Source organism: Trachymyrmex septentrionalis, unplaced genomic scaffold, assembly GCF_001594115.1.
Source record: "Trachymyrmex septentrionalis isolate Tsep2-gDNA-1 unplaced genomic scaffold, Tsep1.0 scaffold89, whole genome shotgun sequence".
NCBI lineage: Eukaryota > Metazoa > Arthropoda > Insecta > Hymenoptera > Formicidae > Trachymyrmex > Trachymyrmex septentrionalis.
The window spans coordinates 1,135,428-1,150,501 of NW_017306081.1; the positions used below are offsets into that span (position 1 = coordinate 1,135,428).

A 15,074-nucleotide genomic window follows, 5' to 3' on the forward strand; every position below is an offset into this window, starting at 1 on the left:
GTGATTGCTCTCGTAGATAGATTAACATTTCTAGCATTTCTTCCGATGCCTTGTGTTCGGCGCAGAATATTACATGCAACTCATGATCGTTTTTCACGATTTATATCGAAGCTCAGTGACGATTATTCGGTATTATGACGGAATTAAGTACGAAGCGGATGAAAGAATTGCGGATTACGACAGCGAACTAAGTGAATAAGCTCCCGCTCGAGCACGAAGCCAGGTGTTTTAAGCTCACTCGCCTGGCACTTGTGACGATAATCCCTTGCGTGAACACCCTCGAACATCAGCGAATTGCTCGGAAGACAATAGGGAGTAACAACTCGGCGGGGAAGAGTTCACCAGCTTTAGTGGCGATGCTCTCGGAAATGTGGAGCAGCGTGATTCGAAAGATCTACTTTGATCCACCAGCCGGATCGGGTTGACGAAATGGATGTACGGAAAATTTTGGCGTAACTTATCCCCCTTGGCAGATCTCCTATCATCGATTCATTATGTCTTCATCAATCAATTCTCGGTGAACCGCGCGCGGTTAAATGGCAGAGAGTTTATAATAAGTAATTTAAAACGCTTCTGTACTAGATGTGTCAGCAAACAGTCTTGCAGTTGCTTTCGTACTCTTCTTCAGTGTATCTTGTAAGAGATATGAAAGGCCGCTCATATAGCATCACGTTCCACGCGCGGCGCGTATAAGTGCTCTATAAGTGTATTTTATTTGCAATGCAATTTAGCACGAACAATATTGAGCTGGTAGCAACGTTACACCATGTATGTCTGCGATAATGTTACCGGAACGTTTGTCGTGAGGTACATAAATGACGTACTGATGGGAAATTTTTTGCTATCTCTCTGAAACGTGATACATAAAACACTCTATCGAACCGCGTTAAATTTATATCGTATAATACGATGGAGACTTCCTTTTCGACGGATAGTGTTTTATGAAATATTTCACTCTATGTGATGATTTGGAATGAAAAAATGTGAAAAAAAGATGATGCGAACTTATCTCAAAATTTCAATATTGCCTGTCACAGGTGCTGTCCCTCGGAGCAGACATTCTCCCGGCGTACAAATTACAGTCCCCCAGAATCCATAAGTGGACCATATTACACTACTCACCATTCAAGGCAGTCTGGGATTGGATTATATTACTACTCGTGATGTACACCGCCATATTTACGCCATATGTCGCCGCCTTTGTTCTGTCGGATCCGGATTACAACAGCAGAAAGAATAAGAAGTACAGTGATGACCCCATCGTTATTATAGACTTTATAGGTAAGTCATTATACCATAGTTGATCATTTTATTTTTAGTCTAAAATTATACGATTAATAATACTCCAAAATAATTTAAGGATATTGATCAGTAGGTTGGTTATCATTACAAGTGCAATTATCATAATAGTAACCATAATAGATATCTTTTGTTAGTTAATTCGATAATGAGATGGTTTAATAGATGGTTGCCATAGCTCTCTCTCTCTCTCTTTCTCTCTCTCCCCCCCTCTCTCTCTCTCTCTCTCTCTCTCAACATTTCAAGACTTGAGTGAAATTTATAATACAAGTAAATAAAGTATAAAGACGTTGAGAAACTATTGCAAATGTAATTATAACAATGATAACAATAGCTTTTATGTTGATTAATTTTAATAGTGACACGATTTAATAATTGCCACAGCTTTTCGGGATTAGAGATAGATTTTATGATAAAAATAATTAAAATACTCGTAAAAATAAGCAGTTACGTATACTTAAAATAAGGGCATGTCTATTATAAGTGTACAATTATGATAGTAGCGGTAGTAATAGTTTTCATTTTTTAATAATGAGATCGTTTTAATAGATATCTCAGTTTAACTTTCTAAAACTAGAGTGAAATTTCTATAATAGAAATTTCTATAATAGAAATAGATAAAGTAAGGAGAGATTATTACAAGAGATTATTACATTTGCAATTATAATAATAGTTGTGATAATACACTGGAACCTCGTAATAGCGAATCTCGAAATAACGCAAAAAATCCTTTCCGTGCTATGAGTAGCATGAGTGAGGAGTAGTAGTATCCATTAAAATCTTGAATTTTATTATTTTGGAGTGAAATAGAACGACCTCGTTAGCGTTTAGAACCGCGCGCTATTACGAGATTTCAGCGTAATTTTTATTTTCGGTTAATTTAATAATAAAATGACTTAATACTTGCCTTAATTCTCTTTTCAATTAGTGAAATTAAAATTTCACTAGAACGAAATTCTATAATTAAAATAAACAAAATATTATACGTACAAAAGCTATTTGACAGATAAAGATAAGATAAAGCCGAATCTTAGAATATTAAGTTTTGAATTTGATATTGACATCGAGTATGCGTGTGTGTGTGTGTGTTGGTGTATGTGTGTAGCACTGAATGACGTTTCATACAATGTAGGATAACACGTGTCACGACTGTCTGAAACAATAGAACGGAAAAAGAGATAATAGTACGGGAATAGAACAAATGGAGAAGAAATCGGAGAAATGTTCAAATGAACAGTTCTGAAGATGCTATCTGACATTATTTCGCTTCAAAGATCGGCTTTTATTGAAACTTTGAAAAATGTAACACTCGATATCATCGAAATATAGAAATAAAATACAGATTAACGACGGTTTCCTTTAATGAAAGAGAGATATATGATAGATTATATGACAGAATGTAATCTATCATATATTAGGTATGGAAATAAGTTTCCGCCAATTATAGAGAAATGTCGTTAATAGCACTGCTTGTGTGTTTAATAAAACGGCAATACATGTATTTGAAAAGTGTGTGTTCAAGCTTTTGAGCCCAGTAGTTGGCATTCGTTCAAAGATTTGTTTGAACCAAGCTTTGAAACAAAAATGATCGGAATAGGACAATAGACACGATAAGCTGATTCTGCTATATGACAACGCTAGATCATACGTTGCAAAACCGGTCAAGAAATACTTGGATAGAGTGAAGTGAGAAATTCTGCCCTACCCGCCGTATTCACCAGACATTGCTCCTTCAGATTTCCATTTGTTCCGATCCATACAGTCGGCCCTTTCTGGGGAGCGATTCAATTCTTATGAAGGTCTTCGAAGAATCCGTTTATTACCTGAGATGGGAGATAGTTGTCGCTTCCAATAGAATATATAATACTTTGAACGAACTCACTTTGTATTGTTTTGTTTAAATAAATACATCTTTTTCATTCAAAAAAGGGCGGAAACTTATTCTTATATCCAATATAAGCAGAGAATGGAAGTAACTCGGTACTTGTAACGAAGTTACAATAACAAGTTATCTTTTCGGTAACTTTACTAGTAACTGCGTTACTTTTTTTTTGTAACGGTAACGTAGTTTAAAAAATTTTTTTGATAACAGCAACGAATTTTACAGTTACTTTTATCGTTACTTTACATACGATTAGACATGGTTCGATTGGACACAAGTCACTCAATCTTTAAAACTAGATGAAGAGTAAGTTGAGCCGGGGTTAAAATTAATCTACATTGGTAGAAATTGGCTTTAATCGGGTTTATGACATTCGTAGTTAGAAATTATCCAATCACAGTCATTCCATTCTTTAGAAGAATATAGCTATGATTGATCAGTTTCATAACTACAGATGTTATTAAATCCGATTAAGAGTGCCGTGATCATCAATTCCTATTCTTCCATTATACATGTAGATCATTATTTTATTGGATTATAAATAAATTGATATATATAAATCTTAACACTCAAAGCGAGCTTTCCAACAGAGGCACAAATCGACATAAGAGCTATTTTGTCTTTGTTTTTTACTGATTATCGAACAAGGACAGGATGATTCTTGTGTCTTTTGCTGAAAATATTTTTTTTTTAAATGCTGCAACATTGCTGAAGTAATATTGCAAAAAGAAGTCTTTGCAATGTCTCTGCAATATTGTATTGCAATATGCAACATTAAAATATTGCAACAATGTTGCTACAAGTTTCTGTGCTGTATGAATAGGCACTCGTCCATTATAATTGATGGTCATTGATTTTAAAAAAGTAATGGAAAAGTAACAAAGAAATTACTTTCTCAAGTAACGAATGGTCGGTAACTGTAACGAGTTATTTTTAAAAATCTATAAATTTGTAACCGTAATTTGTTACTTTTAAAAAGTAACTTTCTATTCCCAGTATATGACAAATGTCTATAAATCTATATGATAAATTATTCTATAGTAAGTATCTTATAGAAGTATTAGAAAGTTATTGATTTCTTTTCTATATCACACAATTTATTTATATATTTTTTTAGTTGATGTCACATTCATCGTGGACATCATCATAAATTTTCGCACGACGTTCGTCAACAGCAACGATGAGGTGGTCTCCCACCCTGGTAAAATTGCCGTCCATTACCTGAAGGGTTGGTTCATCATCGACTTGGTAGCTGCCATTCCCTTCGACCTCTTACTCGTCGGCTCGGACACTGACGAGGTAAGTCCCGTTGTACGCTTTATATTATCATAGATTATCTTTCTACCAAGTCGAATCTGGTGTTCAAGAGATCACATCTTATTCCGATTATACTAAAGCTATCACTTATGAATTTTTTAAAGTTATGGAAATGAAATTATATAAAAAATTTGTTCTTTATATTTTTAATAGATTACATTATGTGTATACATATCCTTAAATTCAAACAAATCAGAACAGAAACAACGAAGATAATTAGAATTTAAAAAAAAAACAGATTCGTGAACGCCAGATTGTCAGACAGAACTTTCTAGAATGTCGGTGTTAGCTGGTAAATATGATTAGGATGACATGCCGAGTCCAAGTTACGTGCCCATAGATGTGACTTTACCGGACTGGTGCTTAGTTCGTTTCTCCCTATTTTCGACCATTTCTCTCGGTGTTGAATGATTTCGTTTTCCTTTGTCAAGAGTTAGTCGAGTCGTCGTATTAATGTGCACACAATGTATACGTACGGGCGACGAGATGTTCTAATGGCTTCTCGCTGTCTGGAACGATTTTACACAACGTTGAACGTGTGCTACACGTACGTCATGGATCAGTCATCTAGTGAGGCTCAATTTTCCATTTCTACATTCAAATTCATGTTAACAGACAGAATTATAGCTGAACTCACCGACAAGTAATTATGCCACGTTTAGTGTCAATTATGTCAATCATAAAATTGCGTATTACGAGATGCAACGTGCGTAACTTGATATAGATGGGCAATCCCTTTATCTTGAACTGATTCGTACCTGTACGCACACGTATGCATATATTCTTCATAAATATGTAAGTAAATATAGTTTGTCGCTGTGAAAATTTCTGCTCTGATTGTCAAAGTATTAGACTATACATATATCAGGTTTTCGTCAAAGTTTTTTCTACTTTTTTTATCGTTTCTTTTTTTGTTCGTTTAAGTGATTTTTTTGGATTTTCTCTTATGAGTTTCTTATGAAACTTCTCTTATAAGGTCTTTATTTATCTCTCTGTCTCTCTCTCTCTCTCTCTCTCTTTTTCTCTCTTTCTCTCTCCCCTCGATTTGTGTGAACGATACCGGTGGCTAATGAAGGTAGTCTATATAGGGAAAGAACGGTGAACGTAAATAACTCTTCCTGTAATTAATTTAATTTATCGCGTTTCTGTAAGAGAGACCAAAATATCATTTGCATCCCCGATCGGCAGTTTCTGTAACAAAGTAATTAATATAAAGTCATCCATCTCGGCAATTTGTTTCAGAAGTGAAAGAATGCGTATGAATTTCTTACTCCTATTTTAAGCGAAACGCTTAATCATAACGATCTGAAAAGTGAAATTATAACCCTCATAATGTGAAAAGAACAAATTTTAACCTTAGTTTAACATTTTCGTAGCTCGGCTTGGACAAGGACGAGGTTAGTTAACACATAATATACACAAGAGATCCTTACTAACGTGTCTTTTCTTTCGTTACTTAATGAAGATTACAATCCACACCGTTTTCACACACCAAACGATTAAGATCACCACCGCAATCACGAGTTTTTTCTATTAATTTCTTCTCTCTTTCTCTCTTTCTCTCTCTCTCTCTCACTCTTCCTCTTTCTCTTTTTCTCATGTACAAACCGCTTAAACACATATTACACATCTTAAATACTTTCAGCACCGTCTCTCTTGCAATATCAACCATCCCTTCTTGGCGATATCATCTCGACGATCAAGAATCTTCACGCGACTCGCCACACCAAACTCGTACCAAACACCTCACTCGATCACTGCAACCCCATCTTATGCCGAGGAAGTTTGAATAAAGTTGATGGCAAATCGTTGCTTGAGTTTCCTTCAATAAATTCTAACTTTCTTCCATTTCCAAAGATACAATAAACTGTCACGCGAGAAGGCAGGATTTTCATCAACTCTATTCTCACATGTACGATATATAATACTAAAATTACTAAAGTGCATGTTTCTTTTTTTTCTGGAATACTGTATGAAATCATATAATGATTCGCTTTTTATTAACTCGCCATTCGTGCAAGATTTGTAAAATTTACACCGTTTATGTATACAAAGCGCATTGCGGCTTATACGTTTGTACTATTGCGCGTTCTCGCAAAATCGGTAATATATTAGAATTTGAATTTTACTACACTGATAAGTAGATGCACGTCTGCGCCAATGTAAATTCTCGAAATTTACATAAGATTCAACATAAAAGACTGAATTAATATTCAGTAATATAAAAGTAAAACTCCGATCTCGCGTATTGGCACAGGTGTGCGTTTAGTTTTCAGTTGCAGCAAAAAATTTGAATTCTAACAATCGCAGGGTTGCTACAGATCTGGAAAACTGGGAAAACCGGGAAAAGTCAGGGAAATTGAAATTGATCACCGGAAAGTCAGGAAAAAATATAAAAGAGACTGGAATTTTGAACTTTGCTCACAATTCCCTTAAACTGCTCCTATTCCAAATAAATTTTATAATTGTTTAAATATTGTATCTGACGTTTTTGTCAAATACATTCAAAATTCGTACACTTTAAATAATTAAAAAAAAATAATTAAAATTAATATTTTATTCGGTAATTTTATATGATCGCCCTTTTTCGTCATAACTGCATTCTTTTTTTCTAATACTAATTTATTTTTTATTGGCTTGAATTTGCCCTCAAAATTTTATTATACTACTAAGCTTCTTTTGTGTTTTAGTAATATAAGCTAGCCTTCCTGCAATCCTTTAAAATGTTAAAATTTTTTACATATTTTATAATATTAAAATTTTTGCATCTTTTATATTGGTCATGGAAATTATCCATTTTTATCTAAAAAACCTGGAAAAGTCAAGGAATTTTACAGTTCATTTTCTGTAGCAACCTTAAATCGGAAAATTTTTACTGTCGAGTATTGTCATCGTTGATTTATCGTATGGAATAAAAACAATTTCGTGCTATCAATATCTAATGAGAACTATAGTTGATTCTTTTATTAGACACTAGATATGAAACTTCGAATCACGTATATTGAGCGCACGACTAAGATGAGATATGCAACGAGTACTTTATTTATATATGATGTTTAGTTTTCTTGCATCCAGCTTGTCAAATTTGATTTCTAGCAAGTAAATTAACGTTAGGCTTGTTTTATTCCTTCAAATATCGCGCGAATCGATCTCTTTTTAAAGTTGCAGGACGAATGTAACCGCTTATGATCGATCATATTTCTCAGTTTTGTCTGATTCGCTTTTGCCCGATTCACGGGCAAGCATTTGAACATCACACGACATATACGTTTTCGTTAATTCATTAATTTTAAACAGTACACATATCTGAGTATTTTTTAATAATCACAATTTCATAAAATATTGACGGATTTGGAAGGATAATGGAGAACGTTTCACAAGTGAGAAAATAAGTCGAATCATTTTTTTGGGGATTGAAATAAAATTTCATAAAATATGAATTAATCACATACACACACACATAGAGATATAACACGCATACAACATACAATCTGTTGAAAACTGTACACGAGTAAATGCATATAATCATGAATAGCAATGGTAACATATGATGAGAATACTTCGATTGGAAATATCTCATCGCGATTTCGTCAGCAACTGCGCGTATATGCTTCAGCTATTTCTTCTCTCGATTCTGTTCCAATACTCTGTTGGTCCGATCGTTCTGTTCTCGAGCTTCTTTTGTATCTTAGTACATCTCTGTTGCAAGCTATACAAGATCGTGATTGTACTCAATCTAAGAAAACGAGAGGTTTTTTAACCGACGGATTTTTCCCGATTAATGTGTGTGTGTGTGTGTGTGTGTGTGTGTGTGTGTGTGTGTATGTGTGTGTGCGTGGGTGGGTGTTTACATTCTTACGCTTTGACAGAATTTTACGTTCCATATTTGTAACGATTGAAAGAGCAAGCGAATAATGAAAGTTTAATATTTTGTTATTATTTCGTTTTTCATGAAAGTCAATTTTTCCAAATTAATTATCCTTTATTTCAAATTTTAACCCATAAGACTGCGTTCAGGAATTTTTTACCCAGATATATCCAGATATCATTTCATTCTTGTTATAAGTCGAATGTTAAATAAAGGTAAAACGATATCTGAATGTACCTGAATGAAATTTCTGAACGTAATTTAAACGTAACTGATGACTCTAGGACTTTTCCAAATTTTTAAATACTAATGATTTGAAATAATTTTATGTTTTGTAATTTTATTTTTCACAGTTTTAAATTTGAAAATTCTCTTAAAAAATGTAACTAATAACAAAAAATATAATATGAAAATAATAGAGTAACAATAAGTATTTTCAATATTAAAAGGAAAAACGGGCAATTAAGAGAGTGCCTTAAATAAAGTGCACTCTGTTACTATCTTTACGACTACTTAGTGTTGTTCCAAGAATCTTTAAATTATGCAAGACTGCTGAAGATGGCTCGAATTGAGCCGAAACGTTCGATCATTATATCTATGTAAGAATTGAAACTTGTTGATAATATAATTGCATTAACTATCGCGCTTTAAGGCTCTTAGTAGAGATCCTATAATCAGAATTTGGCCACCGACGAGGTACTATTAAAGATCGTCAACCCTGCGCAAATTTTCGGCGGTATAAAAAGGGTCCGGAAGTAATTAAAAAACGCTGATATTATCGTCAATTGATACAAATTTGTTATTATTAACATAAATATTTGGCTCATACATTATTGAATTAATGATTTTTTTACATAAATGTTTCATAAATTAATATGTATATTTGTAAAGCTATAATATTCTATATATTGGAGAAAAATTACAATTTTTTCTCTGCAATTATCATTTCTGTTGATAATCAAACTTTAACGATAATACTGAAATCACAATTAAAAAAAAAATCGAGTATTATTGATAAGTGCATAATTACGTCTACTAATAAATCATAAAATTAGTACAATATTATCAGTTTTTAACTTTTAATCATTTTAATATTCACAAAGACGTGAACTCCCGTAAGGATGTCGATCTTTAATAGCATCTCGTCGGTCGGTGGTTCAGCAAATGTAGACCAAAAATGGCGGATAGAAAGAAATAACAAATATTGCTTTCTCGTATGAAATTCGCGTGCGCAAAAAGTGTTACTTAATATATGATAGGCAATACGTGACAATACTTGAAGAAACCAATCGAGTTGATTAATTGACCGAATTGTGCAATAGTAATTTGTTAATTTTCTCTTTGTCCGAGATCTCGCAATGATATCTAACCTCTTTAACACAGGTTACTTATCTGCTTGTAGCTATCTATCTCTTTCTTTTTTTCGCATTCGTTTTCGACAATGTACGAAACTGTCCGAAGAATACCGAGTGGACCAAGGTGAAGAACCAATCAGAAGTTGTGCCCGCTTTCGTCAACCTCTGATTATAAGATTTCTAACTTCTAGCTGCCCATTTTTCCTTTTAATATTGTTCTAATATCTCAAGAGTCCAACTCTGATTATCTGTTTTTCAAGTATTTTTAATTTAAAACAAAATTAATAATAGATTGGGACTAATGAGAAGTAGTAGCGCGATAATTTGAACATAAATTTGTATATATTTATATTTAATATATAATGTCGAACTTTTCGCTTACATGTTAAATCATTCTCAGTTCATGAGCAAAATGTTCGACATTGTTTATTAAATATAAATATACAAGGTGTTCTACAATTTGTGACCAAAATTTGGTATTAGGATTTTTATCTTATTTTTAAGTCAGGTATATGTTATAATATTAAAATTTCGGTCACGAATTGTGGGTACACTCTGTATATGAAGTGCTTAAATTACTGCGCCATTACTTTAATTACTCTTATTAGCGCGAATCTATTGCTAATTTTGTTTTAATAATAAAAACTTTTACTGAGAATTTCCATGAACTTATTATGTTCCTTTAGTGTCAAAAAATATGTTCCTGTTACAGATTGATTAAATTTTTTATGTCAGATTTTTTTTTACAGATTTGAAGATAAATAAACTAACTTTTATAATATTTATCTTCTTTGTACAATTGCCTCCTCAATTGTTATATGTCTAAGAACTTTCGTATGTGTGATTATATGTTTCTATCGCTTATACGCTTTGTCTTTCTTGTAATTAAACGTGCATTAAGTCGCGTGTGAATTAAGAAACTTCAAGTTCGAAAAATACATTTCTTTGTTTTAAATTATTATATCGCCTTCAAAGCTTTGCTTTAAACGCACACGAAGTGTATGGTACTGAAAATTATTTCCACTGGAACATACCGCATGATAGTCGTAAAAATATCGTTTGCATGCTTTTACAAATGCCTTTTTTAATTGAAAGCTTTTGCATTTTTGGCAGGTAAGAAGAGGAATCGCATGAATATGCCGGTTCATGCCAGTTAATTTTTTCACAGCTAATGCACACATACACAATCGCAGATTATCATATTTCAATGACCAGCTTTTCTTTTTATTTCGGCGATTGTGCTTGTCAGACGATTTGTAATTATATCATATTTTATTCATACTGGATATATCAAGAGTGCTCGCACTACAGTTTAATATATTTCAACCATTTAAAATTTTTATTTTTCTTGAAACTACGTAAAAAAAAAGGACGTAAGTGACTCGAATCGAAACTCGACCTCACTTACGAGTATCACAACTAACTCCGCAACAAGGAGGTCGTCACTTTATCTAAAAAGTACCATTAAAAAAGGTACCCTTATAAAATAATATCGTTTATTCTCGCTGGAAAATTATTGAAAATCTTTTTCTCGCTTTTCAAACTTATTGAAAAATTAATCCTCGAATGCCAGCTTTGTGATTGGTACCAAGAAATAACATACCGTGAAGACAACGACTTCAACTTTGGTATTTGGGACTCGACGAAATGTCACGCGCATATCGTGATATTCCGACGAACCACGATCTCCGGCTTCAGCGATTGATGTGCAACTGAAGTGACGATTTCCGGCGAGAGTGACACTTCCAACATGGAAATGGCCTTTACATAAATATCAGATAATTAGGTTTCAAGTAAATGTCTGTTTATTGAAGTTTAATGGAAATGATCCGTCACATATGGATGCGGCAAACCTTACGGTTTTAATTTATATAAAAGTAATCACGTCTCTGTAAAAAAGAAAAACAAAAAAATTATTAGTGCATTTCCGAAATATTTTTAATTAATTTTATATATAATATAAACGTCATTTATGCAAACAAAGACACGCCCGTGTTACAAAAGCACGTTTTATTTTTGTGTGAACAATTCCATTTATGAAAATAAAAGATCATAAGAAATATCAATCATTTAAGTGATGGATAGCATTAAATAAGGCCGATTTCTGTACAGTGAGACTGAGGTTCGCGGGCTCACATATTCAGAAGATAGAAAAAATGATCTATCATTTTCAGACGACGACCTTGATCGGACTTTTGAAGACGGCTCGTCTGCTGCGCCTTGTCAGAGTGGCCAGGAAGATCGACAGATACAGCGAATATGGCGCTGCCGTTTTGTTACTTTTAATGGCCACTTTTGCTCTTATTGCTCATTGGATGGCGTGTATATGGTGAGTGATATCATCTGTATATTTTCGAAAATACAACGTGTTTAATTCGTATAACGTATCGAGTATTAAACTTTCTTTAGTTATATTTTATGTAATTATTTCACAATTTTAGAAAAACATTTTGCATTTAAATTTATCTAATAGATATATGGAATATTATTAATCTTTATTTAATTAAATAATAAAAAAGAACAATAAAAATAGATATACATATATACTGTCAGAAATCCACACTTAATTATGTTAAAAAAAACTACGTAAATAATGTAGGATTAAGAGGTACAGTAAAGATTTAAAGAAAAACTTTTTGTGATTTTTTAAAAAATAATTAGAAGACACAGAAGTGTCTCAAAGCGCTAAGAGAAGCGAAGTGTCATGTTATATAAATCTTAGACACAAAATATGAATTAATATATTGATTAGGTACATTTTGAAGATATTTTAAGAATTTTTTTATGTTAAAATATAAATATATTGCAACGTATGTTGCACAGAATTTTAGACTCCTATGTTTCAAGTCCAAAAAACATGTGGTTCATTAGTGATGCAGAAAACTCAAGTTGTAATGTGAAATGAAAAATTCTTAAAAATTTCTGGAATTGTATGAGTATAATTTCAATTAAACGTAGGAATTCTTTTAAATAATTTTTTCCACAATAGGACAACGATTTGAAAAAGAAACTTTAAAATTTTATTACATTTTGACCATTTAAATATATTTTAATATATTTCATTCTTCAGAAACGAAGAATTAAAAAAAACTACGCTTAAGCGAAACTATTTATTTTGTGAAGCTGCTCTTTTAAAAATTAAAATCAATCAATCGAAAATTGTTTAAATTATATATAGATGTCGCCACTTGAAAAACAATTATTTAAAAAAACATGTTCAAAGTTTTAATATCGATTATTTTGTATATTGAAAAATGTAAATATTGAAAAATCAATATTTAATAACACACACATACATGTCTGTAAGTTGTCTAGACAATATTAATCTTGTGGAAAATGTAAAAAAATTGATCTTTTTAAAGTTGATCTTTTTACTGTTGTGTACCTCTTCAATCGAGTTAAAGTTAACTTTACCTTAACTAACCCTATGTGGGCGCTCCACCTCCTTTTATCGCAAATTTGTTATCAGTTGAAGATTTTGTGATTCGAATTACATACCGTACATTTTAAAATATTGCTTTGGATGTAATGCATTATCCCGATATTTCACGCTTTTTAAAGGTATGCCATAGGAAACGCCGAGAGACCGACCCTGAAGAGCAAGGTTGGTTGGCTCGACATTCTAGCCAACGATACTCATCAGTTTTACTTTCACAATAACACCGGCGGGCCGAGTATAAAAGTAAGCCATCCGCGCGAGTACCTTTCGAGTACGCTTTTTGAGATCGCAGTCCTTAGTAGTGGTACCCTTTTACCCAACATATAATTCTGTAATTGTTCCAGAGTCGTTATATCACGGCGCTTTATTTCACCTTCAGCAGTCTCACGTCCGTAGGCTTCGGGAATGTAGCACCGAATACCGACGCCGAAAAAATCTTTACAATAATCGTCATGTTGATTGGATGTGAGTCGATGAATCAATAGCCTATCTTATAGGCACGCACATATTTAGTCTTCTTATTACAAATAACAATATTAAAGAAATATAATAATTATACAATGTATACTAATTAAATTACGAGGAAAAATCAGAATGTAAAGTGAATTATTTATTTTTCATGTATAGTACACATTAGCAAAATATATACAATTTCTCAATATAATCGCCCAGCTTAACGTTACACATTTTGTTTACGTTTTACAAATCTTTTGATTTACATAATACGCTCATTGGTTCATACGATCTTGTGCTAGCTATGCTATGTTTATGTATTTTGTGTGCTACATACTAAAAAATATGCTAAATTTTAACAAATTATTTATTTGAATAGTATCAACTAAATACTTACTAAATATAAAAATATATTTATTTGATACAAAAACCATTTTATTTAAAATGCCATTTTTTTTATTGTATGAGTATTTATTAAGTTTATTTAAGTTTATTAAGTTTATTTTTATTTACTGTAAGTAAATGTTTAGTTATTTTCTCTCTGTGTAATCTTTACTGCTTAGCATACATCGGGGATGCACTATATCCTTACCAAGTTTGATTAAAATCAGTGACTCCAACGTTATACCCTCTTCTAGTAAAATTGCTGAAATTTAAATTTCTGTCAACATCCAGCCTTTAATCTTAACCTTATTATCTCTGATTTCTATTTATTTGGTTCATTGAAGAAAGCGTTTCAACGGTTCGTCAGTAATCAATTTCAATATCTTAGAGTTTAGGAAGCGGTATAGGAGAGAACGATGCCGGTTATCACAATTTTTGAATAATGAATTTTAGAAAAAAGTGGATGTAAAATTTTGAACTACTATATGTTATAACATACCATATGCCTTAGGTATTAAAAAAAGTATTGCTTTTGAATACATCATCGTACAAATAAGTTATTTAATTTTAATTAAAACTACGATCTCAGCTCATTTTGAACAACCATGTAATCATCTAATGGACGTTTTTAGTAAAAGAGTTCTGCTAATAAAGCTTTATTATTCGCAATAATGATGTGAAAGCAAAAATTTTTTTAAAATATATCATTTTCTATGATTACAAAGAAATTGAGATTGATAATACTAAAATCTTATCAGACATAATAGGGAATAAGAAAAATTTATTCACGGTGCTTTCATTTTCTTAAAAATCGTTCTAAATAATATACACAATGCCTTTGGTACAAAACCTTTTATACAACATATTATTATTTAATATTATATCAACAATCTATAGTAAAAAAAAGAAATTTTTTATATTACTGATCGAATTATAAACATTTTGACAATCAACCTCTTAGGACAACCGGTCCTGGTTTCCCTTACGTGGCAGCTAAAAACCTTCGCAGACGGAATCAAAAGAAATGTAAATTATTGTACAAAATATTACATAACTGGGCGATTACATTAAAAAAAA

General features: G+C 32.1%; 1 protein-coding gene across 11 annotated transcripts in view; it reads left to right on the forward strand.

Moving 5' to 3' along the window:
* The window catches only part of LOC108755588 (potassium voltage-gated channel subfamily H member 6), a 221,080-nt gene that overhangs the window by 184,826 nt on the left and 21,180 nt on the right, over positions 1–15,074 (forward strand). For 8 of the 11 annotated variants that reach the window (XM_018498695.1, XM_018498694.1, XM_018498696.1 and 5 more), the window contains 6 exons: positions 1,038–1,281; positions 4,299–4,480; positions 5,875–5,895; positions 11,896–12,050; positions 13,283–13,403; positions 13,505–13,625. In XM_018498695.1, the coding sequence (XP_018354197.1) occupies positions 1,038–1,281; positions 4,299–4,480; positions 5,875–5,895; positions 11,896–12,050; positions 13,283–13,403; positions 13,505–13,625 (844 nt within the window). The remainder of the gene's footprint in view (positions 1–1,037; positions 1,282–4,298; positions 4,481–5,874; positions 5,896–11,895; positions 12,051–13,282; positions 13,404–13,504; positions 13,626–15,074) is intronic. The other 3 variants (XM_018498689.1, XM_018498697.1, XM_018498691.1) reach the window with 1 other exon arrangement.